At 35.0% G+C, this 27162-nt stretch overlaps 1 protein-coding gene across 1 annotated transcript in view; it reads left to right on the plus strand.

The window, feature by feature from the left end:
• Positions 1–16985: 16985 nt before the first annotated feature.
• LOC113081632 (VPS10 domain-containing receptor SorCS3-like) overlaps positions 16986–27162 on the plus strand; it is a 119484-nt gene continuing 109307 nt past the window's right edge. The window contains 2 exon segments of the mRNA XM_026253648.1: positions 16986–17039; positions 18140–18207. Of these exon segments, the coding sequence (XP_026109433.1) occupies positions 16986–17039; positions 18140–18207 (122 nt within the window).

A 27162-nucleotide genomic window follows, 5' to 3' on the forward strand; every position in this document is an offset into this window, starting at 1 on the left:
TGTACAATAGCAGCAATTTTATGTAATCTTTGACACACAGATATTTATGATGTTCAGAGAATATGTAACATTAATGAAATGTTAATGGCACATTTATTGATGCACACACTTACAAAACACTGAAAGAATGAGACATGCATATATTAATATTACAATGTATCATTGATTGTTTTTCAATTAGATTTCATACTCAGTGATGTTATAAATTCATCCAATGCAATGGATTTTTTATTTTCTTCTATAAACATATTTTTCACTAAAAAGTCTTTAATTGAATAAACCTTATGTCATTTACAGTATACATGAATGAGAATGCCACTTTGAAAAAGTTTCTCTAGAATTTTTTCTTTTTATGTCTCTAAAACTGTACATATATCTTCATATTTCAATAACTGATATTATACATATGTATGCTTTACATTTGAATACCCGTGAATACAAATGAGCCCAGACTGAAATGACAGGGCATAATATTCATGAAAAAATAAATAACAGGAAGTAATTTGTTTTCCATCTTAATATATGCTATATGCTCTAAGCCTCTGGCTGCTTGAACAGGAAGTCAGAGAGCACAAGAAACAAAAACCGCCATTTAAAATCCATCTTTTATTCACCGTTCAACCAAGCGCAGTTTGCAGACATTTCCTCCACAATAAAACAATAGGGGTTCAACACATCAGTCAGGGATGTGCAGAGACTCTCAAATCTGTGCCAAAGTTTTCCAATTATACCATAGATATGGAAATCTACTTTTGTACTCTTATTTCCTCCTTTTAGCATGATGAAAAGGTGGAAAAGCCAGAATCTCAACAGCTCCAAGCCACTTCTTAGGTTTTATTAATCAAAAACCTGGTTAGTGACATACTGTTTGTTTGTGCTTTGTGATGGTCTGACATTGAATGGACAAAACTATAGGCAGACATGGACACAAACATGGACCAACATACTCTGACCTGGAAAAAAACAACCTACCCTGAGGAGACAAACACAGGGATGATAGAAATAGCAAGGAACATGCTGTTTGCTTCTCTCTGATAACAAGCTTTTGGAAGCCCATGATACATCTGCACATCTTATACATACTGTATGTAATTCTCATTCTCTCTCATGATCCCTGATGGCTTTATCAACACAAATGTACACAGAACTCGAATTAGAAAGGAACAGAATGTGCAGAACGTGCACTCAAAAACATCTAAGAGACTCTGTTGTTGCTGTAATATAAAAGCTTTTGGGGTTAGTAAGGAATTGTTCAGTTCTGAAAGGATACATTAAAGACTTCTCAGCATAATAACATATTAATCAGTTATTTTTTACTCTATTCATCAAGGAATCTAGAACAACAACAATATTAAGCAGCACAGCAGTTTTCAACACTGATAATAATAAGATTTTTTTTTTTTTTTTTTTAGCAAATCAGCATATTAGTATGATTTCTGATGGATCATGTGGCACTGAAGACTGGAGTAATGATGCTGAAAATTCAAATTTGAATAAATAGGAATAAATTATTTTTTTACATTTTAAATCAGTTTAAAGCATTGAATATTACAGTTATACTGTAAATAAAATGAATGCATGCAGCCTTGGTGAACCTTGGAGACGTGTTTCAAAGACATTTTTTAAAAATCTCACCAACCTCAACCTTTAGAATGGCAGAATGTTATTCTATTTGAAGTTTTCTTCATATTATGACTGAAAAGTAAGGTCTTGAGATCATTTTGCTTTATTCCAGTAATAAAAAGAGCTCGCTCCATTGGTTTAGACGTCTTATTCAGAGTTTTAGCTGGGTTTGGTTTTGTTACTTCAACAATGAAAAGGACTGGAAATACCATGGAAGAACATTTTAGTTCTCAAAGGTTGCTCTTCTTGGGGGACTTGGAGTCAAAATGAATGCCGATAAGTATTGCTCATGAAATTTGGTCTTGGAAGGTTCTGATGAAGTATTGTTGAGATCTCTTCTAAAACACCTGAGATCAGTGGAGCCAAAATCACTGTTTGCCTTAAGCTGAATTCAAAAGAAACTTCTGAGAAATGAAAGAGATTTTATGTTCTTCTCAGTGGATTTAGAGTTAGGGTTCCTCAGCTGTGTTCTTTGTCAATGGAAAGGACTTTACTGTAAGAGACAGCATCAGACATGGGGCATAATCGTGAGGCTACTACACTGGTTTGCTTGTTCTTTGCTAAAAGGGAAACTAATGAAATAATGTATCAAATCAAATAGCTTTTGAAAAAGGATAGGAAGACGAGTGCAGAATAAGAAAATTGAAGGCCTTCCTTAAAGCTTGTCGCTGTTTTGTGGAATATTTGGCTTCTATGTGGCCTAAAGGCATTAGAAATTCATGAGATGCATTGACTGTGTTCAGGAAATTGACAGACAAAATAAATGTGCAACACATGATACCGATCGGGGAATTTGTGCATGTTTGTTTAGCGTCTGCTATCTTCAAAGTGCATAGAGTATCAAGGAGAAACTTGATTAGGCTTAAGTTCTGGCTAATAAGCTTTAATGGCTGTAATAAATTGCTGTAATATAGGCTGCTTTCTTTTCCACTTCCCCTCAAAACTTTAGAAATAGATTACTGCAAAGAATCGGAGAGTTCCAGAGAAGATGCTGTATTTTGTCACTGCTAGTGTGGTACAAATTAGCATTTTCACACCTGTGTTTTATGTGTGTGTAAACTGACTTCTTTTGTTTTTGTTCCTAGTTTCTGTTACACTTTAATTGTTAATTTATTTCTTTAAAAAAAAAAGTGCAGTTATATATATATTCAGGCATCTATCAAACTCTTGGCAATGACAACAATATTGAGAACATTTAAATGTTTCTTACAAACAAATTTCTGTTATTTAATCATGGAATATTCTGGAGTAATAATTATTAAACAAACTATTAAACAAAAGAAAAGTAGACTTCCTATGATATGTTTTATTTTGTTTTGTTAACAGAAGGTTTCTACAGCAATCTGTCTCGACATATTTAAGAGCCACAAAATCATTTTACTGTTTGAAATTCTCCAAAAATAAGAAAATTTGCAAGCCAAGACTTTATTTCATACCAGAAATAACCTGGCCTGTCTCACATCAGACTTAGCAACAGTAACTAAGGGGGTCGAGTCTTTGCGAAGGATCAATTATATTACATATACATTAAATAATTATATTGTTTCTATATAATTGTATAAGAATATACACACTGTGCAAATTATTTAAAAAAATAGCAGATTCTTAGAGAATACTTTATTTCAATATTTCAACATTTCAATAATACAAGGATACTTATACAATAAAATGTGTTTTAATATTTTGCATTTTATTTATATAAAATGTTTGTGTATTATTTCTTTCTGCACTATTACAATTCTAATCTATTTTATTCTATTACATTTTTTTGACGGAATTTTAATATCGGTGTAACGTTTATATTTAACTATACAGAACTATTATTATGTGATTTTAATTAAAATACAACATTGTATGTTCATTTCTCATGCTTCTGTTCAATTGTGTGTTCAGTTTAATGTTTTGGAGAACTAAAAATGCAAAAGTTACAAAAATGGATTTCAAAGTGCAAGTCTCCGTGTAAACAACACACACAATTACACATCGCCATCTTCTAGCATAGCATGCACAATACAGAATTTTCAGCTGTTTTCTCAGATACCTGTGAATTGGGACCATTTTGACATTTTCGTCTGTACGTTAAGCTTTTCAAAAATGCGAAAGAAAAACTTTTTTAGTCGTCTAAATGTATGCTTTCATGGTTTTCGTGGACTTTTAGCTAGTTTCATCTGGTTTTCTTGTTTCGTTTTCCTTTATTTCCATTGTTTGTTTTTCCTTCAGTTTGTTCGTGTTATCTTTGTGTTGACGAAGCTGCCACGTTCCTGTCATGGTAGTATCTTCCTTGTTTTCATTATTAAATAAATTGTAATGCTGCATTTAGATCAGATTCATCTTCTTCACTTGCCATGACAATATTGCCCAGAGTACTTAAGTTTGTGCTTAGAGAAATATGAATTTGCCCATTGTGTAGTTGCGATTACCCAATGTGGAGGAAACAGTAGCTTTGCATTGTGATCTCACAACTAAAATTAGTTTAGCAGTTACATGACCTTATCAGCTGAACCACAGCCATGATTAAACACTCATCAAGAAACACAAACACTCATCTCTCAAGCGCAGAAACCTCGTGTGCCTTCACTCAAATCTCTTTATCCTTCAGATGGAATCAGAGCAATTAGCTTTGCTTGGTCCTTGTTTTTTTTTGTTTCTTTTTTTTTTTTCTCAGTCTTATCTTTCAAGCAATTATCTCCACTTACCCAAAGAAGCAAGGCATCATAAGGTTTTCCATGTGCCATTGAATTTTTATTCTGAGTCACACATGCATACATGAATCTCTCTCTCTCTCTCTCTCTCTCTCTCTCTCTCTCACACACACACACAGCATGTCTTCTTGATTAATGCCTTGCTACATCCTACTATCTTAATTATGTCTCTTTTTTCACATCAAGCTTCTGTCAGCTAATGGGAAACATTTTCACCTCAGTGGAAAATGGGGGTTAAAAAAATAAAAATAAAATAATTCTAGACGTTTGAGAAATGGAGACAAGTAACTAATACTGTAACCTTACATCCAGGCATCAATCAGCCGAAATTAGAAAGGGGATATGTTGTCTGTTTTACAGCTGTGAGATATGACTTCTGCCCAGTAGGTGCTACCACGGAGACTGCTGGCTGTCATCCATCAAGCAGTGAATCCTTGAGGATTATGAGATATTACCTGATGGGCAATGCACGGCAACTTAGCAGAGCTCCAACTGTCAAGGACAGCGTGACGTGAGAGCTAAATGATGATGTTCTTCCAGAATCTTTGACTAATGCTTGCACTTCTTCGCATCGCTCAATTTAAATGCAAAAATGATGAAATATTATATAGACATATCTCAAAAGAATAAAAACTATTTAAAATAACAATAAATAAATAAATGATCAAAACCGTAATAATGAATGATTAATTGAGAAGCAGTATTATTATTATTCTTGTTTTTAAACGTAAAAAAATAAGCAGCATACCTGTTTTCAAGATTGATAATAATAATAAATGTTTCTTGAGCAGTGGATCAGCAAATTAAAATGATTTCTGAAAGATCTTTTTTTACCAGTGTATGTAGAGCATATGAACAGAATTTTTGTTTATTTTTTTTAATTCTACAATATTGGAACTCTGTTCAAATGTATCATAGTATAAAAAACAACAACAACAACAACAACAAAAAAAAATGTTGCAAAATGTATGGTTGTCCCTCCATGACAACTATTTATATTTATGTAAAATAAAAACTTAAAATAAATAATAATAATAATTGGAACTGGTGACAAAACTAGAACTAAAACTGAAAGAAAAATGAATGAAAATTATATATATATATAATATCTCAAAATAATAAAGGCTATTAAAATGGCAAAATATAAAACTAAAGTTTAAAAACTAATACAAATTCAAACTAATAATTTATTTTAAAATAAAAATAGTATAGTGTTAAAAAAAAAAAAACAACAACAACAACAACATTGCAACAAATAAATAAATAAATAAAAAATACACATTCATGTATTAATTAATTTAGTATTTTTCTTAAATTTGTCTTCTGGTCCAGTAAAAAAGAAGAAGAAGAAAAAAGAAAAAAGAAAAAGATAATTACTTGAGAAACATTATATTAGTTTTTCTTGTTTTTGGACCTACAGCAAATAAAAAAAAAACATTTTTATCTTTTTTCTTTTTTTTTTTTTTTTTTTTACAGGTGTTTTGTTAATTTTGTTAATTTTACAATATTGGAATTCTATTAAAATTATCTAAATATTTTTAGAAAATAAATACAAATGAAACTGTCCTCATTATAATGGATCAACTTCTACTTAAAACCAACAAAAAGTGGAAAAACAGAGACTGAAATTGCCCATGTGGAAGAAACAAATGTAAAACACAGTGATTCAACTCTTCACATGAGGTTAGACTTCCTAAAAATTCTTCTTTCCTCTGAGCAAATATACGAAAACAGGTTCACGGTGTCTGGTCTGCAGTGATTCAGCCTGACGTGCACAGAGAGCCCTTACGAGGTCTGTACCCATGAGTCACTGTTTCAGCTCCAGTGCACTGAACTTTACCCCTCGGACTCGACCGCAGACGCAGAGAACATTACACGAGGAGAAAGGTGTACAGCTAATCCAATAGGTACTGTGGGTTGTTGACTTAGAAACTATTTATATAATTACCCTACAAATGGAATATGCTTCTCATTGTGTATCCATACTTACAACTATACACCAATATATACTGTAACTTTTGTTAAATATTACTCATACTATGAAATCGGGTTTTATTTCTATGGCCATCCATATCCAATCTACATATGCAACATCTTCACGCAAATAGCCGTCAATAAAACTTTAAACATTGCGATTAAGATCCCTGCAAAGTAATGATGGGGAAAAAGAGAGAGAAAGAAATCAGTTTGAAAACCAAGGCTCATAAAACAACCTAAAGGGCTCTAAATCCATTTAGAATACAATGTTCCTTTGGGTGAATTTCGTTAAAACCAATTAGCACTGTAAAGGTCAAAGGCTTAGATGTGAGAGAAAAACTAAAAAAAAAAAAAAAAAACATCAAAGTAGATTGGTCTTTAGCTTAAATATGACCAACAGAGCTAATGCTTTGCAATTCAATTGTGCATGTTAATAAGAACACTTGAATTTGAGGGGAAGGAGGAAATGAGTGCAGAGAGGCAGCGAGCGAGGGCGAAAGAAAGAGAGACAGAGAGAGAGAGAGTTCAGTGAGAACACACTATGGCGCTGGCCTTTTTCTGTAGCTCTCAAGTGCGCACATTATCTGCTGCCTATTTACCACAAGAACACTCATGCGCTTGTGTGGGAGCCGGAAAAAAACAAAAGCCATCATCCAGGAGACCAACCTCTCTGCATATTTTAACTGAACATTCAACATGGTCCACCTGGCAAATTTATAAATGACCATAATCGTCTATCAGAGGATGTTTTTTTTTTGTTTGTTTTTTCGTCTAAAGAGACTTGCAGTGCTGTAATTGAAGGGTCGGTCCACCTGGAGTCACGGGGGTTAAGTGCTTTGAACAAAGGAACAGCAGTGATTCGGTGGTGGGAGACATTAACGCTCAAGTTAGTGGCTTTTATTCTCTTATGTCACCAGTGCACCGACAGGATCGAACGCAGGTTCCACAGTTCACGTCTAGCTAGTTGTCAAGTTTATTATATATATTTTTTCAATATTCTCTCCCATCTGATCTGCTTGTCGAACAAAATGGAGGATTGGTCAGATCTCCTCTGTCAATAAAAGCTTCCTGCAAAGGGTCAATTATAGGCAGTGACTATTTGCATTATGTAAATAGCAATATAGGCTGATTACATTAAGTGAAAATAGCATGTTTTTTTAGTGATAGATGCTATTTAACACTAGGCACAAATAGCAATGGATTCTATTTACACTAAGTAAAAATAGAATTTTTTTAGCAATATGCTATTTACACTAAGTGCAAACTAGCAGTGTCAAAATAGCATGATTTTCTGCTTTTTATACTCCTCAGTATTGTAGTACAATATAAAGCAGTACAGTATGCAGTAATAACATTAAGTGTAAAATGTAATTTTAATAAAAAAATAAAAAAAAACATTTCAGTCTTGCACAGTTTTTAATATAATTAGAAGGACTCTGGGCTTCTGCTTTGATTTCTGGGCACTGGCGATACAGAGCTGGTGAAGACAGAGAGAGAGAGAAAGATGAGGGTTTACACAAAAGGGTTTTTAACTTTTGTCTCACACTAAGGGCCTGCTGCCCGTACTCCAGGCAGTCAAACAGTGTTTGATTCGCTCGAGTTGCTCAAGAGGTGGCCAGGGAGAAGCAGATGCACCCTGGGAAAATGGAAGTGGGTGTACAAGAGAGAGGAAACACTGCTCTGTGCTTGGTTTTGCAGTTTATTTTACCCTTTTTGCAAGGGGATGTCAACAGGCTCGTAGGATCGTGAATACAATAGATCTGCACTAAAGCAAGTTCCTACATCTTTTTATTTTTCTCTAAGGAAAGGCTCAAAGCAGCCATGTCTGGGTTTTTTTCTTACATAATGTTTGAGCAAATAAATGCCTTCAGTGCTGTTGATCATATCTAAAGTGACAGCTTAGGATTCAAACACTTTGCAAGTTAACATAGTTCATCTGACCTTAACATTTTCTGTTTGCTTACGGTTTATATTTGCATCCCAACGCAATTAAAACGATTTTTTCCAATGCACAAAATGGATGCCTGATGGTTGTCAGCCAGTCTTAAAGAGCAAAACTGATTTTTGTGGGGGGCCTTGTTGCCATGGTAACATGCTCCTTAAAGAACTGAAGTGGGAAAGAAGTGGAGTCAGCGATGCATATTACGTATTAATCTGTGTTGTTGATATATATGCCAGATAATGGGAATCAATGGCAACCATTAGTGTGAAAGAAGTGTTTAATTATTTTGTTTGATTAAAAGTAAAGATGTGCATAAGTATCGGACCACTTTAGGGTAAAGATGTTTGAAAAGACGAAACCCTGACACTAGATGTATTACTTCATTATCATTGCCCAAAGGCAATGATGGGAATAGATTTCAAAGCAAACGGCATTTGAAGAAATGAAAGATAACATTATTATTCAATAAAGTGTTTATTTGCCACTTGTTTCCACTCATGTGATCAGTGCTGAGGAGTAGCTAAACAACATTTTCCATTAGCATATCTTTGTTCAAACTCCAGTTTGAATTTAGCTTTTTAAAGTAAAAAGCAAGGATTTTTTTAATCGAGCAGCATGTAGCATGTTTTCTTTTAGTGAGTCGATTCATCCGGACAGTTCATGTTAACGTCAAACAAATGAATCCCTGCGCAGAATGCTGCTGTTAACTGTTACTTTTTTGTAAATGATGCTATTTCTAGCTTTACTGGTTACATTACATAGCACTTTGAATTTGTTTTCTTTAATTAATGTAAATTAATTCTATTTTATTTTGTTTTATTTGCCCCTGGAAATCAAACACATGGCCTTAGCTTTCTCAGTTGTTTTTTGTTATGTTTTGCTTTGTGTGCTTTGTTTTATGTGTGTTTTGTTTATCTTTCCTTTGTTTTGTTTTGCTTAGTTTTTGTGTTTTGCTTTGCTTTGCTTTACTTTGCTTTTTTTTTATTTTGTTTTGTTTTGCTTTACTTTTTGTTTAGCATTTATTGTCTTTGTTATGTTGCTCTTAAATGGCTTCAGTGTAGTTTTAGTAATAATATTGTAGTTTACATTTTTGACAGTTTCTGTATTGAATGTAGTTTAAAGTATAACATTCACAAACCTTTAATTTTTAAGTAAGCTTGAAGCTACAGGTTTAGGGTAGCTGTCATGACACTGCATGTAAGTAGAAGTAAACATTTAAAGGTGCTCTAAGTGATTTTTGAAAAATGCTTTTGAATACAGCGTTGGACCGAGTCCCAAAACACACTTTTAGCCAATCAGCAGTAAGTGGGCATGTCTTGTAATGATAGATACTGTAGAAGAGAGTGCTCAATTTGATGATATATACAGTATTAGCAGATTGTGACTATAGGTAGAGAGACAGATGGCAGATAAAAAAGAGGAAAATATCAGAGAAACAAAATATTAAAAAGAAGGATTATGATCAGGCAAGAGGTAGGACCCGTGTTAATATCAGAGCAACTTTATAATGGTGAAGGAGACTCAAGGAGCAGGAAAAGCTCAAACTGGACACAGAGGTTGCGTTTTTTTTCTTGATAGGTGAGTAACATTGATTTGGCTTCGTTTCTCATAACTTATCTGTGATGGCTTTTGGTTGAATATGTTTGTCATCTTTTTTTCCACGATCATCATTATGCCAGGGTTGTGTATGTGTGGGGCAGAGATTTCAAAATAAGGAAAACTTCCTGTTGGGTAAGGGTGTGTTTGTTTTAGTACTTTCAAATATAAGCATCGTTTGGCAAAAATTACTTAGTGCACCTTCAACAAATCAGGTTTAACAGTTTTCTTATCACTAGATTTCCACTTACAGTATTACAAAACAAGAGTTACATCTAGCTACACTGACAGACAGGCTGAAGTCCATATTTTAATGATTTGCTTAATTAAAATTTCCGCAGATAAGCTCTCTATGTTTCCTTCTAACGAGCATTCATCACACTTCCATTGATTTTTATTATGAATATCCTGAGCTATGATTAGTTCCTATATCTGTTGTGATACTTTTTGTGGTGATCTAGGAACATCTGTGTGGTTTCTCTTAAATTTAATGAAAACAGAATCTGAGCAATGAGAACAGCAACTGACTGAACACTTTTTCTCAGGATGGCGTGTGACGACTCATGGCAGTGAACTGCAGAAGCTTAATTAGACTGTGATAGGAGCCCTCCAGTCAAACTGTCACAGTGCAGCAAACTCAGATTTCTGTTTTAGTATGGCCTGTTGCTCTGATTAGCACCTAATGAACAGTTAACGTGCTAATTAATAACTGTGTGGAGGTAATGTGTATGTAGTGGTGAATGTGGTTTCTGTTTTGCACTGGAAGACACTGTTGCAACACATGCTGCATTTATTGCTTGCATACTTATTGGATTGCATAAATTGATATGATCAGAATACATTGCTAATTTTGAATGGCCATTACTGGAATTAGATTCAGAGACCAGCGGGGCAAACATCTGGTTATTTATAACTAGTCCCTTAAATGTTATATATACATTTAAGTGTGGTGATTTTTATAAATGAAAAAATAAATAAATAAATAAATAAATAAAATAAAAGCATTTTTGAGGGTCTTGGAATCAGGTTTGGTTCTTGGAGGGTCTTGTTTCTTTTCCAACTGTGTTCTATATAATTGCAGTCTATAAAAATATTCTTCCTGGAGATATCTTGACTCATTTAAAAAAGATCCCAGTATCTATGTTTCATTTTGAGGTTATGTGAAATGACACAAGCTGGCAAGAATTTGATTCCACACTGAGATATGAAGCAGTAAATGCCATAAATTACACTGAGAGATGTGTGTGTGTGTGTGTGTGTGTGTGTGTGTGAGAGAGCATATTCCATGTTCATTTTAATGAGAAAACCTCCTCGTATTGTGTTAACAGCCATACTGACATAACTATACTATGTTATGAATAGCAATCTAACATCACTGCATGTCATATGTCACTATATGGATTTTTCTCCCACCATATAATTGAGTTATATGGCATCATTCTGCTACTACATCTAATCGTTGACATGTTTGTTCTATATGTTATAATGCCAATACCCTGAGGCTGAACCATATCTTCTTTTGGATATTTGAGAACACTTAAAGAGGAATTCACTAAGAAGAAATTGGGCCCACATATAGCTTCATTTATTTCCATGCAATGTTTTTATTGCTTCTGTGCCTGTTAAGGAATTATGCAAATCAGGTAACGACACAAACACGCCTCAAAAAATTAGAGCTGAATGCAATTTGCGCAGTGTAATTCCCCATCTTGGTTCTAGAGGATGTACCAGAATAAAAGTGGCATACTTCACTGGGATTGTATGGAATGTCTTCACCAGTGTGATCCAGTCAAATGAATATTTTCATTACGAATCAAGCTGGCCCATGTTCATAATTGCATGTAGCAAGCAGGGGCTGTGACATTCAGAATTAAATTGAGAAATTATTGTTCCCAGTTTCTTTCCCAATTTAGTTCCTGAATTTGAATTGAGGTAGGATTCAGAAATACAGTTCAGATTTTAATGTAAAGAAGTCAATTTGAAATTCAGAACAACCCTGCGGTATCACTGTAAAAATTTAACTAGAAATAGTCAAGATGAGAGATGGATGGATGGACAGATGTATGGATAGATAGGGCCTAGATATAGACAAATATGTGCATGCTAATTTGCTTGATATAGATAGAGGATATAGATAAATGATGGATGGAGCAACAGATGGATAGATGATTGATGGAGAGATAGAGGTGTAGCTTTATGGTGGATGGATGGATAGACAGATAGATGAGTGATAGAAGATATGGAATATACCGAATATAAGACGACCCTTATTATAAGGTGTCCCCTCTTTTTCCAGATGTACCTTTTTCAAAAAGGCTTTTTGAAAAACAAATTTTTTCCTAAATTATTTTCATATTGCATATTTTTTCCTATTTAAATTTTAGTTTTGAAAGTATGGTAAATACTGGTAAAATGTACCAACAATAATCACATAAAAAAATACACTTTTTAATATACTATAAAAATAACAGGTAGCCCATATGAATTATATAACATTTAGTCCATCCATCTCAATGTAGCCTAACAAAATTTTGTTAACAGTAGAAGTACAATTTATTGTAGTTTTCAAATCTGGATACTGTCTTACATTTTAAAATCACTTACAGAGAAAGTTTGGTCCCATCGGGCTAATGACAGTCACAACTCATGCCTTTGTAAGCATTTTCGTTTTCTTTTATTTTCACTTGCGATCTTTACAACACACATTACATTACTTTTTGTAAAACACATTTATGTGTTTTTGGTGACACATATGGTCATGGGTGTATTATTGACATGTCAAAGTCTAGACCCTGAATATAAGATGACTCCGTTTTTTCAGATGTATTTCCAAGAAACAAACATTGTCTTATATTTGGGTCAATACAGTATATACTTGATGGATGGATGATAGAGAGGTAGATGGATAGTTATAGATAGATGGATGAATGGGTAGATAGATGGCTTACATCACATCAGATTTTCTAACGGTGGCGTGAATGCAACCAAGAAAATGGCCAAAGAGGAAAATGTGTTTGTCGGGGGACCGCACTGGTGGCTAGTTCCTATAGCTATAGAGTTCCTATTTGAGTTCCTACAAGGTGCGAAAGCCCCTGTGGATAGATAAATCAACCACTGTTATTTTCTGAAGGTCTGATTTTGTATTTGTGGGACATTGTGTGCACATGTCCTCTACTCCTGTTGCAACATCTAAATCAAACACGTTGACGCATCAAAGCTAACTCTTTGCGCTAATCCATAGGGAGCAATTCAGTCCCCACCTGCAATGCTATTTTGACATGATGTGGCACCGAAACATTAAATCTGTCTTCTGCCGCAGAGGAAGACACAATCTGTTCAACGTCCGTTATGTCTCGGTGAACATTGTAAAAGTGTCAGCCAAAAGGCAGTGATGACATTTTCAAACATTTGTCTGTCAGCCATCATTAACTGCAGGTGCATTTGTTAAAAACCTCTAGCGTTGATGAGTTAATCGTAAAAGTTGCATCTTGGCTGAGCTTTTCGACTTCATTGGCTGATTTAATTCAACAGATTCATAAACAGGCCTCACACTCTCCTGCTTAAAATGCAATACTTAATTTAAGGCCACACAGGTCAGCATGTAGTTGACCCTGCAGTAGCCTCCGGCTAACAGGAGATAAAAGAATTCAAGATGGTTTAAAAGAGATGGAGACAGAGTTTGAGAGAGACAGAGGCGTTCTTCTAAAGAAGCCATTAGTCCCTTCATTAGTAGTAGGGCAAACCGCGTCCCTTCTAAATTAAGTTTGACACTTTAAATTGGTCTTTGTGGACATGGAACATTTAGTTATGCTAATAATATTTCTGTTTGTCGCGGTTGCTTTAATTAAAGTCCAATGATGATAATCCAAGTCATGGATAATTGACATTTCTATGATTAATTGCAGGTCAATTGGGGTTTTGCGGAGAGCAGCATCACAGAATGAGTAGTGTCTACTTGCATCGTCTTCTTACTAGTACACACTGTAACCATGTGACAACTTGAATGAATTAACTAGTGCGTGAGCTTCTTGAATGGGACACTGAGCCTGAACGATTGAAACCAACAGACTGGAAGCTAAAAGGATTATGGTTGTTTCACAAACGTAAATCTAATGAAATGCTCAGAAACGATTTATCAGTAACTGAGTATGGCTTGTAAAAGTTTCCTATCCTGCAGAGGCTCATGACTAGGGCTGTAAGATTTGGCCCAAAAATCTTACAGTATATGTAATTTATGTAATTATATTTGGCTGCACTATAATGGTTTCTCCATTCGGAATACGGTCAAATTTGTGTAGGTAGGTGTGGTTGGGTAATTTGGCTATTGAAAATATAATATTTAAGACCACTCAAATTAACTAATTGTTTTGAATAAAGATTCATTCATTTTGAAGAATGATCAAACGAAAGAGTTAGTAAAATTATCCAGCTTTTCTATCACTAAAGTTAACAATATTTTTTTATGTTATAGCATAAAGTAAGGCATAAAGGACAAAGGCATAGAAACCCAAACGATCCTAAACATACTACAGTATGAATTATATATATATAATAATATATATGAACAGTGTAACATACTGTACTTTAATATACAAAAAACATGACAAACAGCTAATGTTGTGTTCCAGTTACCTCCAAAGTCATATGTAGGAGCTGGTAAAGACGTCACATCCAAGTGGACCTTGTTCTGGTAGAGAAGTCCGAAATCCGAGATGGACACATCAATTGTTATCAATAACATAACATCAGTATTTTGCAAAGATAATTCCAGAGTTTCATGTCCACAAAACAGAGCTTGGATAGTACTGTGTGCAGGTTGAGACAAACATAAGGGCTAATAAACACTATATTACTACTCTTTTTTTTTTTTTTCTGTTGATGCACCGAGCAGCCATATTGAATTCTGAAGCTGGAGTTGTTGCGATAACTCCTAGACAGCACTGTTAAAGTTCCTGCTGGGAATTTGGAAATTCCCAACTTCCAAGTACAAATGGAACGAGGCATTGAATACAAGACTATGGGTAAATCACATGACAAAAACGAATTGCTAAAAAATGATAAGACAAATGAACATGAACCACTGAGAGAACAGAACTATTTAATAAACAAGTTCAGTTTCAATTGAGTTTTGGAACGTTTATGACCTTTTACTCATATCTGCTTGCTTTGCAGTGGTTTATTGCATATTATGCTGCATGAGCACCAGTCATCAGAGGTAGATCTGTGCTTTATTTGTCAGCAAGAGTTTTGCTGATCAGCTGGAAAATACAATGCAGAATGGCATCAAGAGGTTGGAGCCTCCACATTGTGTTTGTGTAAAATGAAACTGCAGCTAAGACCTCTGTGCTTTCACACTATAAAGAATAGAAGCCCTTAGGAACAAGAAATCTTTCTGTGTCTCTCTTACACCCCTATTTTCAATTATCTTTATCTTTTTTTGTTTCTTTCTTTCTTTCTTTCTTTCTTGTATTGCTAATGGCAAGCCTTTTTTTGCTTCTGACTTTGTGGCTTTCATCCAATCCAAATACATCTGGGGGTTTCTATGCAATCTAATTTGAAAGAATAATTGAGAAAAATACATTTTTAGAAAAGATAAATATAGTATAGTAAGCATAGTACTTGTAAAAAGATAAAAAGAAAAAATCTAATCTAATTATGGTTTATATTGCAGTGTCTACAGTATATCTTCTTCTCTCTCCAAGATTTTTGATGGGTTTTTCTCTCAATTTCTAGATCAAGACCATATTTTCTGTGGATGTATATCTCATTAAATTGTTAAAAGTTTATATATATTAAAATGGCCTTGGGGTCTCTGATCAATGCATTGGCGTTTAGAAGAAGTGAAAGGGTTCAGAGGTTGTGATTCTTTCCTAACTAACTTGGTCTAGTCTCAAAATTACTTTCCATAACTGGTTTCTCTTCTCATTTAGACAACTTGCAACTCTGTGTTGGAATGATTCTTGGTTTGAACAATCTGTTCTCCATATTAAGAGTGGAGGTCATGAGCCTAGACAGTTACAGATATTAGAGTCCGTCTGTTAAACTGGCCTTGGCGTTTGCTGAAGCCACTTCATTATACATTAGAATCATTTTGTGAAGAAAAGGGGTTTGAACAGAGTATAAGCTACTTTTTTCCCCCTCTCATACATTTTTTTCACGTCTCATGACTTTTATCTTCTGAAACAGACACCGAGTAGCCGCTACTACCAACATGACTCAAAGTGACAGCTTGTTTGTCGCCCTGCTTCAGGGAAGAGGCCTGTTTTACACTAGGCAAAGCTATCAAAGGAAAATGAATATGAATATGCAAATGAAACCCATCATCTCAAACCTACCTAGACCTGTACAGGAAACACAGCAGCATCTGACAGAAGGAAATGGCCGTAATTATGTAAAATGTCAATGTGAGGGACCATGTGCTGCAACGGTGACTTATAATCTGTCTTCTGCCTTGCATTTGTGAAGCAAATGTAAGCACTGAGCCCTTTATTAATTATATAACTGTCTGTCACCTAATGTGATGCCCCATGCATGTTCTTCTTGGTTTTAAAGGTAATTAAGTCATGGTGGAAGTCAATCTCTCTTTTTTGGGGGGTGTATTGACTGTGCTAAATTAATTTTGGCAGTCAATTCAGAGATTTGTTTATCGTCTTTATAGCACTAATTTGTTTCTTTGACTGATGATACATGGGGGAACTTTTTGAGCTATTTTGCCAGCCAACTTTTTTGAGCATTGTTGCTTGGGCAATTGAAAAATAAATTTATTAAAACAAAATATTTTATAATAACAATATATTTAAGAACAGAGGAATGGAATGATGTCATGAAAATCACCTTCAGGTCTTTGATAGCCAATCAGAATCTATCCTTGAGTGCTTAAAGTGACAGACGATACGACTGAAGCACTTGGTTATAATAAACAGAATGTCATCATCAGTTGGCGTGGGTGCTGATATTGTTATCATTATAGTCATCTTTATAGTTACCATTGTTGGTGTAAATGGGCCTTTAGGCCTAGATAAGCCCAGGCAGCTGTAAATGAATGCATAATTTCATGATTAAGAGGGCGACACATCTTACCCCACTTTTCCTTACAGTGAAGAAAAATGCAAGGAAAACACATTTTTAAGCCTTTATAATTTTCAATGGTGTGCGCCGTGAAGCATGTCGAGGTGTTTGATGGGGTCGGTGTGGTGAACGTGTGATGCATGTGCATGCATGAGTGTTTGACGTTCTGGATGGCTAGTTCAGCAGCTCCCGCTGTCTTCTCGCTGATCCTCAGGCTAAAAGCTCTCACAGATCATAGAGCCCAAGGTCAGGGTTGAGAACTATCAAGCTTAATCCCACCAGGCTTACAGCCTCGAAGGCCGATTGAGTCCTGCTTGTTGACACAAAAGAGAAGTAAACACAACATCACGGGGGTCGGGAAGACAAACAATTGAAGGGCTTTGGGGAAAATGAGCATAGCAATCCACCGGCCCTTAGGCTGCCCTCAGGTTTCTAAATAGCTTTAAAGAAGTTTTCTGAGGAGTAGATGTCAAAACTACTGGTGTTTTGGCATTACGTTGATACTTAATTAAAAAAAGATACCCAACTTGGCAATGCATTGATGTAAACATTGTAAATTTATTTTCTATGAATGTAAACAGACAAGACGAACATTGTTTGCTCAATACTGCATCAGTAGCTTTGCATGCAGTGTAAACACATATAATCTAATTTACCTTCTGCTTTTTAATGTTTGTTAATAATTTTTTGTATTTATTTATGTAAAAATATTTTAATATATGTTATATATATATATATATATATATATATATATATATATATATATATATATGAATTTGCTCTCTTTTTTTAATGACATTAAAGATCATGAAATGACATGATTTTTAAACGTCCTGGAGTTAAACATTTTCATATGCGTTTTTTTCATTCGTACCAAACTGTTTGTTACAGATGCAAAAATGCAGAAAATCGAACCTGATCTGAATTGTGTGTAAAAATGACTGACACAACGTAAGCTTGTATTTATTTTTTAACTTGCAAAACTTTCGAAAGAGAATTTCGGACCCCATGTTCAAAGACTTTAAGAGCTACAGTAAAGCACTGTTGTTATTAACTTGAATTTTGCAGTCTGTATCTGTCCTGAAAATTGAAATATGTGAAGTCTCCTGAAGCTCGTTTTTGGCTCCAAAAAGAAACTGTCTGCAATACAAATAAACGTGATTGAAAGGAATAAGAGTAATAAATAAACCAATGCATATATTTATTTGACTTTTTGTTTTTCTTTCTACAGGTGATACTGATTCTCACCAAGCTGTATGACTTTCACCTTGGCAGTGTAACCGAAAGCACTTTATGGAGGTGAGCTAAAAGCTACCATCTCTTCCTCTCTCCCCCACATCTCTCCTTCCATTTTAGCTCTTTTCCTGTTCTCCATTACACTTTCTATCCAAGGCAAAGTATCTGAGCGATGGCAAGTGGAGTTTTGTGATTTTGCCTGGAATGAGGAGCAGAAGTATTCACTCCAGGAACTATTCAGTCTCAAGCAAGAACAGTTTTCATTTCATATTCCCAACTTTAATTAATCACATTTTTGTGGACAAAATTTTTTTTTCACCAGTTGTATTAATTTATATCATCAGTCAGAAAGTACCTAAGTATAGCCTATTTCTTAATTATCTCCACATTTAGAGCAGAAAAAAGACTTTGACACTGATCCAAACCGTAGAAGTCCTCTACAGTCTAAATTCAATTTCTTTTGTCATCCCTTTGTAATCCTTATTGGCTCTGTTAGATTCTCGTTTACTGGTGTTTTTGGACACATTGTGCAATTTAGAGTGATAGGAGCAGCCTTATCTTTCACATGGTCAACTGATCACTTCAATTTGGACAGAGAGAAGCTGCATATTGAGGTGCTTAAGTCTGATGATTTGCAATGACGTCTGATTTGAGATGACAAGTGCAGTGCTCTTTTCATGAGCTGCTGTAGGGCAGAAGGGTTTCAAGGTTAATGGGTTTTCTGAGAATACACTGAATGATTTTCCTAGTAAAGGTGTGTCTCATTCTATGTGCAATATAAGTACATGATTACTACAGTATACAATGCCGTACTTGTTGCAATTAAGCAATTACTATACATCAAATTTGGAAAAAGGTCCTGGAAGTCAATTATACTGTATTTAATTTATATGAAGTTTTAAGACAGATTCACAAACATGTCTGATCTGTTATTTGTAAATGCAATTAATAATTACAATTATTATTATTATTATTATTATTATTATTAGTGTTATGTATCAATCTGAGCTGATTTGAGAATCAGTTGATGTATTTGAATTGATTCAAAGGCAATTTTCTCAGTATATAAATTTTTTTGCACCCCCAGATTCCTGATTTTCAATGGTTGTATCTCTGCCAAACATTGTCCAATCCTAATAAACTATACATCAATGGAAATATTATTTATTCAGCTTTCAGATGATGTATAAATCTCAATTTCGAAAAATTAAGACATTTTTTGTGGTCCAAGGTCAAAATAAAAAAGAAGCTGGAAATAGAGAGAAAGTGAAAATTCACAATCTAATTGTCACAGCTAAGGTGAATGAAATGCATGAAGATGATGAACAATGCAAATAGTTTTTAATAATCCACAATAGGGCAAACATAGGACGGAAAGGCATGATGCAGACATAGAGACTAAGTAGACCAGACGACAGACATTGAACTAAAAACAACTTAAATAGGAGGGTTGATGAGGGTAATTAATGACAAACACATGAACCAAATGACAGTAATCAGACATGAGGGAAAACTAGGTGACACAGAACACATGGAGAAGATAAAAATCAACAAAACAGGTCCTTGAGGTGTGACTCTAATAAACAGTGGTTAGAGGTTAATTATTCACAGTTCTAATTTACAGTATCATCACATTTCTGCATGGACATTTGAGCCTGTCCTCCAACAAAAAATGACCTTATAGGTCTTTTGTGCAAGCACCTTATTACGACCTATATTTACATTTTAAAGTTAAGCGCCCTCTAGCAGACGAAAAAAAAAATGAGATTATCGCGTTGCATCAGTTGTCATGAAATGACGTATAATGTCATTACTAATCAAAACGCACGTTTATTTAAATGCAATGTGTGGACTTTTTACACCAATCTCACAGTAATTTGTACATATTTTTACTAGGTGGCTTATTAGTTCGACTGACCAAACCTAACCCCACCCCTAAACCTAACCCTCACAGAAAGCATGCTAAATTATGATTTATTGAGCATATACATTTTACGTCCACGTCCGTCCTCTGGGATCGAACTCATGATAGCATGATTACATATCAAGGTATAACACAATAATCTACCGACTGAGCTACACGAAACGCAAATCAGAGTGCAAATAAAAGAGTACAAAACATTAATATGAAAACGACCTTTTGTCGATAGGTGCGCAATTGTAGTATACGTTCTGATGGGTCGTATTTCAGGGATTTGGTCCAACGACCTATACGAGCGTGGTTGGAGGACAGGTTGGGACATTTTGTTTTATTTATTTATTTTTATTACTGATGTGCTGGTTATTTGAATTGATAAAGATCGAGATGAAAAGAAAAGAACACAATAGCTTTGTAGGTAAACACAATAGCCCACCAACTTCAAATCAACAGTAATTCAAATACAATCACAAACCTGACTGAATTCTCACACAGCTGTGTAGTCTGGCCTTCTAAACCCTGCAGCTCTGTGCAGTCTCACATTTAATACATCACAGCGACTGCTACCAGAGCCATGAAAGTATGTATTGACAAAATGATGGCTTGCTAATACTCAGTTTTCCACAAATCAGGCCTCTGGGGAGTTCTGTGCTCATTTACACAGGCTAAAAACCTGGCGTCGATTGCCATTTTCTTTCTGCATCTGCATTTAACTTTGGTCACTGACGCTGTTTCGTGACATAATATACTTCAGGGCCCACACATCTTCATTCTTAATTGAGATCAAAGTTCAATTAAGATGGAGGTGGATTTTGAAGGAGCAACTGGTGGAGTTTAGTTCCGCTAGCAGAAAACTAGACAGCTGTTGACTTTTTGAGAAAGGTCAGGGCATGAGCATCGCTCTGAGAAACGGCGTGTCAGTTTTAATGAACAGCATGACCTTAAACAATGGAGCCGGATCAGTCATTTTTTCAGATAATATTCAAAGTGAATGAACCCCTCTGTGTGTGGATGTGAAGGAAATATCGATGCCAGTAATAGAACTGACACTTGTTTTGCTCAAAGCACTGTACCTCTTTCTCATGCAAACATCCTGCGTTCTCGGAGGAAGAGGAAACACCTAATATCTTATTTATAATTCATCAGCACAAATAGATGAAAAATGGAACTCTTAAAGTTCTGAAACATTGTTGCAGTTGATTAGAATAAGAGTTCATTTAAAGATGCCGCGTGTAAAACAGCTAGCTGTTGAAATTGCTACTACGATCTTTGTCAGGCAGACATAACTTGGAAAATGTTGATATTTCTTTGTAAATTTAATGCAGTAGTGTATTTTTTTTATGTAATTTTGAAATGTCTTATTTGGTATGTCAAAATATTTGAGAGTCGTTTCTTCTGTTGTTTCTTTATACTCTATGCTCACATGGGTTGCCAGATTGAGAGACAACTCAAAACAAGCACAATTGTCAATGCCGGGAACGAGCCTTACACTAAGTTGATGACTTGATTCATCCGCATTTTAATTTATTTTGTTTAATGCCGATTCTTTTCAGGTTGTGTAAAATCTGATTTCTGCGGTGTAGAATTTTTGTGGAGTTGTTTATTGCTGTAAAAGAGGGAAAATATGATGGTTGCTCAATTTTTACTTATTTGTTTAAAAACTCTGTGTATGAAAGATGCAAATGACATCTGTTTTGTACAATGAAAGTATCTTCAGTTTGACCAAGGTATGCTTCATAATGGAGCAGAAAATGTTAGAAATGATTGTATTTTCAAGATAATGTGAATAGAGTGTTTGCTCTTCAAGTATTTGCATCAATATATGCACTGTGTGAGTGTGAACAGAACTCAGCGATGATTCTTTTCAAGCATAACATGATGAGATGTACCTGCAGAGCTAAAACTGCATATAGTTGCTTCTGGACCACCAATCTCCATTGCATGCTTGCATTGCTGCCTAGAGGGGTCATGCAAGGGTGACCGCTGACAGACTTTCAAATTGCATCATTTTGGCAGCGGCAGGTCCTATATAGAGCTGATATTTCACAGGTCAGCGCGTGCAAAACCAGTCAGACCTTTCGGAGCAGGACTTACCTGATGTCCCTGACCTTTTAAAGAAGTCAGAACTTACCTCTCAGCGAGAAGAAAAACAAGAACTTTGCCCATGTTCATTTTCCCCAGGGATTCTCTTTGTGCCATCTCTTATTAGGGGGGGAAATCGTGTAGATGTTTTTATGATCTTTGTGGTTTTATGGAATTGACAGATGCTAGGCTTCCAAACAGTGCACTCCGATCAGACTAGACAGACATTTTATATTACAGTGTTCCACAAGTTTTTTTTTTTTTTTTTTTTTTTTTACTCAAAAATAAAACATAAATAAACATGAAGGAAATCTTGAGTTTTATTAAGTAAATCTATGTAATAGTATTATTATGAACTCTAGTTGCTATATTTGACCGCACCTCAAGCTCATAAACCTCAGGATTATGATTCCAGATTTAATATATAGAAGATTTATGAAAATTCTGTGGGTTCCTGCTTCGCCCCCTCCCCATGCTTTCTGGCGACGATCATAAATCACTAACGATTATTATTCAGAAGGTCATTTACCACACTCTATTTTTTTTATTGATATTCTTACCTTTTTAATTACACTCTGGTGGGACTTCCCATTATATCCTGGAGCCAACTCTAATTTAGTGTCTGTCATAATAATAAATTGAGAATATCATCATCGCCATCAGCATGTGCTCACTAGACTGGATTTGCGAGTGGTTTTCTAGTTTCAGAATCAGCCTCAGAGGTACTTGTTATGTTTGCTGTAATCAAATTAAAATCCCATCAACACACCAGATGTGTCAGAAATGGGAGTCAGACCGTTCCCTGTACTGCTTTAGCGGCCCCAAGGGTCTTTCATTCTAAGGAAAATATGCTAAAGAGAGGAATAGAGTCATATACGTGACAGATAATCTCTGTCAACGTAAAGACTGTAGGTTTAAAGGTCTCATTTTCCTTTTATCATGGAACCAATTTATTTATTATAATGACACATGTCATATTGTGCTTGTCTCCAGAGCTTATCTGCTGAGTTGAGTGCTCCACTGATGAGAAATCTGGTTTCATAGCAGTTTTTTTTATGTTTAATATATGTTAAGTATGTCAGGAAAATAAGCAACTGACTTATCAGCACTGGGCGCTATCCAGAGCAGGTTGTTTAGACCAGTTCAGAGCAGAACCATCAGAAAATGAAAGCATGCACTGTCGCCGTGGTTGGAAGCCCTTGAGCTGCAAACCCTATTTGGGCTGTTTTCTAGGGTTGTTTTTATTTTTATTTTACTTTATGTTACTTCATGGCACAAGTCAAAGAGCCCCAAGTGTATATGTGTGTGTGTGTGTGTGTGTGTGTGTGTCTATTGAATTATTGGTCATGTCCAAAGCATAGATGTTGCATGATGAAGTTTAAAAGTTTTGAGTTTTTTTCTTTCTTTTTTTTTTTTTTAAATACAGAGTCCTAGAATAAACGTAATGTAAACCCTACTTCCTTAATTCTGCCAGCACTTGAACTCATTAACAAAATCAATTTAACAAATTTACTTCAATTAGCCTACTTTTAAACTATCAATAAGTAAAATAATGAACATCTAATGCAAAAAGGTAATGGGACATTTTACAACAAATTGCACAACCAAAACAAACCTAAATGGTTAACAACTTAAATAGAACCACTAAACTAATGTCTTTCTGAAAAGCAACTCATCGTTTTAAAACAGCGGGATGGGTTGCATGTCTTCACAATGGAGAGGAAACTTTCCAAAAGTGTTTGGAGCAATATTTCTTTCCACAGTTATAAGTTCAGGCTGATTGGATCTAAAGCTTCTAATTGGGGGAGAAAGAAACAGTTAACTGGGGAAAAGAACTGAAAAAATAATGATGGGATGCAAATGAAAACTTTCAACTTGGAGGGTAGTTATTTTGCAGAGCTCTTCTTTTCCAATACCAACCAGACTCTTGACTCCTTTGAAGCACACGAGCAAGTTTTAAGGGGGATGTGAGAGTCTGCATGAACATACTATCAAACACACCCCTTGAAAAGGGAAGAAATGCCAGGAGAAAGGAAGGGTAGAGGAAATAAAAGTCCTAATATTGGAGTCTTCTCTACTATTCTACCTTTCAAAGACTGGGTATGAGGAAAGGAGCCAAAAAGAAACAATTTCATTGGGTTGCTGCTCATTTGCTGAATGATTTAAGCGTCACAGACAGATGTGGGGGGGGGGGGTGCTTGGGGGGTCTGTTTTCCCTTTCTGTCTCTTACTTATTCTCTTTATCTGTCAAAGCTATATAGTCTTGTTAGAGTACAGCAGAATAAGATAATAGCATTTCTGCGTCCTAGCAGAAAGTCTAATCTACAGAAATGAAAGCTTGTTTTCCATTAGCAAGTCCTTGGCATGTTGCATATTTTCTTTTTTTTTAATGGCTTCTGTGAATACTGCATGTATGTGATGAGGAATAATGGGCTCACAGGAAGTGAGAAAGGCTAGAGGAAACTTTAGAAAAACTCACTGCTCACGTTTGTTCATCAATGGCAGAGAATTCATAAGAGAATTGAACATTTCTATCATTTCATTATCTATCTATCTATCTATCTATCTATCTATCTATCTATCTATCTATCTATCTATCTATCTATCTATGAACAGTAACAATTACTGTTATATTGTATTTTGGATGATATAAATTAAAATTAGACACTCAGAAGTGCCAAGTTACTTCTGGTAGATTTAATATTTAATAAATATTATGATTTATTTAGTTATTTAATCATTGCATGAATTCAATGTAAATTACAAACACATTCATTATTCATCATAACCCAAATCCCAAATAAATGGAACCATTTAATCTGAATTCATAGTTTATGAAAAAAATTTTTGGCCTATGTATGATTCATAGAATTATATAATCTAAATCAGATTAATGTCTTTGACTGGGGTGCTGTTTGATTTGCCTTTATTTAATTATTCAGCTAAACTGTCAGATTGCATGCATTTCAGTGATTGGTAGAGCAAGATTTTGTGCCGTTGCAGCTAAATTACCAAATGTTTCATTTATTTATTTTAATAATGTATTGGATGAGCATCATCATACAAGATAAACTCATCTCTAAACATATAGTTTAGAAAGTCACACTGTTTTTAAAGGGGTCATCCTCCCTTTTCTTCTCATACACAGTGCCAGTCAAAATGGTTTTTAATTTCTGAAGGAGAATGTGACACTGAATTCCGCTGAATCGTTTTATATATATATATATATATATATATATATATATATATATATATATATATATATATATATATATATATATTTTTTTTTTTTTTTTTTTTTTTTTTTTTACTTGTAGTGTATGTATAGTCAACCAGTGTTACAGTCCTGGCCAGGGCCCTAAAATCTCACGGGTCATTCCTATATGAAAGCGTTCTCTTGTTCCATTCTGCTGTCCGTCCTCATGCCCCCTTTCTAGATATAAAGTTAGAGACAAGCATTTACACTTTCGCAGACCTGAATTCTCATGACCTGAAGATGTCACCTTATATCAGTCCTGCTGTCCAGAGAGAATACGTCCATGTTTGTGCATCGTTGATGGACATATCCCTCGCCTCTCCATATTCAGTTCCACTCCCTACGTATGCTGTGCTTTAACAGCTTCCCAGAAAACAGACGCCCTTAAACCAGAACTGGATTAAACAAAAGACAGGGAGCTCATTGTCTCTCATCCCAGCTCCATGTCTTGGATGTTGACATGCTGGAGATGGTCCTGAATTGACCACAGTCTGATCCTCCTTTGGTTCCCTTGCATCTGCAGTGTGTGCGCAACCAATGTTTGTCCTTCTGGCTGCAACCAGAGAATGTCTCAGTCCTCATGCAAGAGTAATAGTGCCCTGTGGAAATGTCAAACTTTTATACTTCTTTTATTTTAAAGATTAATTTCTGAGCATAAAAGCTTTCTTGAAGATCATTGAGAGAAAAGGAGACTCTACAGAGGATTTCTGCATGCTTGACAAGATGAGCAGTTGAGAAAGATGTTACATTGCAGTCTTGTTGTGTGTGTGTGTATTTTTTCCTTTTAAGTTAAAGGATAAAAAAAATAATATTTATAACATATTCATAAAAAATGTACTTACTTTATTTAATTTAATTTTATCGATAGAAATGACACAAGCCAGATTTACTTTAATATATATTTAAAGCTGTAGTCTGTAAATTTTGCCTCTTTGTCACCATCTCTGTTTGAAAACCTGGAATTGCAGTTATTTGCGGAATTATCTTCCTTGCGTGGGTTGTACTCTGGCAGCGCTCCAGCTCGGATTAGGGCTGGGCTATATATATCGAATATTAGCAATAATATCTGAATAATTTTGACGACGATGTAAATTTTGAAAATATCAGGAATATCGAATAACTAATATTCAAGCATAATTTCCCAAAAGAACGCACCAAACGTCCAAAAAAGGAACGTTACTGCGGACTGCTCTACGCGCCTCTACTACGTGAGCTTTCATGAGAGCGGTTGCCAGAGAACAATTTTCAAATCCCCGAATCAGAGCTTCGCTGTCACATGGATACATTTTCTCCCCAGTGTTTGCTTATTTTAAGCAATCTGGCAACCATGTGCACGTGCTTAACCCTCATTGCGGAAGCGCCACCGACGATGACCTGAAAACACTGACAAGCTGGAGTGATTTTATGAAAGCGTTGTTCAGCTGGTCTGTGTTCTGTAATGAAATCTCGATTGTATTGTTTGCGATTGTGATCGCTGAATAAATGCACTGATATTTTGATGCACTGATATATTGATATTTGAATAGAGAAACATGGAATTACTATTAGGGAATTTCACTGTTATATTTACCAGTTTTTATAATATATGACAGAGAGTATTAGTATTAATTTATATATATATATATATATATATATATATATACATAAGTATAGTGTGTATTAGTGTATAGATTTCAATTTCTGTACAGTCTAATCCAGAGATAGGCAATGTCAAAATACAAAATACAAATATTGTGTTATCCCAGGCTAGCTGTAATCAGAA

The sequence above is a fragment of the Carassius auratus genome, unplaced genomic scaffold, assembly GCF_003368295.1.
Source record: "Carassius auratus strain Wakin unplaced genomic scaffold, ASM336829v1 scaf_tig00034654, whole genome shotgun sequence".
Classification (NCBI taxonomy): domain Eukaryota; kingdom Metazoa; phylum Chordata; class Actinopteri; order Cypriniformes; family Cyprinidae; genus Carassius; species Carassius auratus.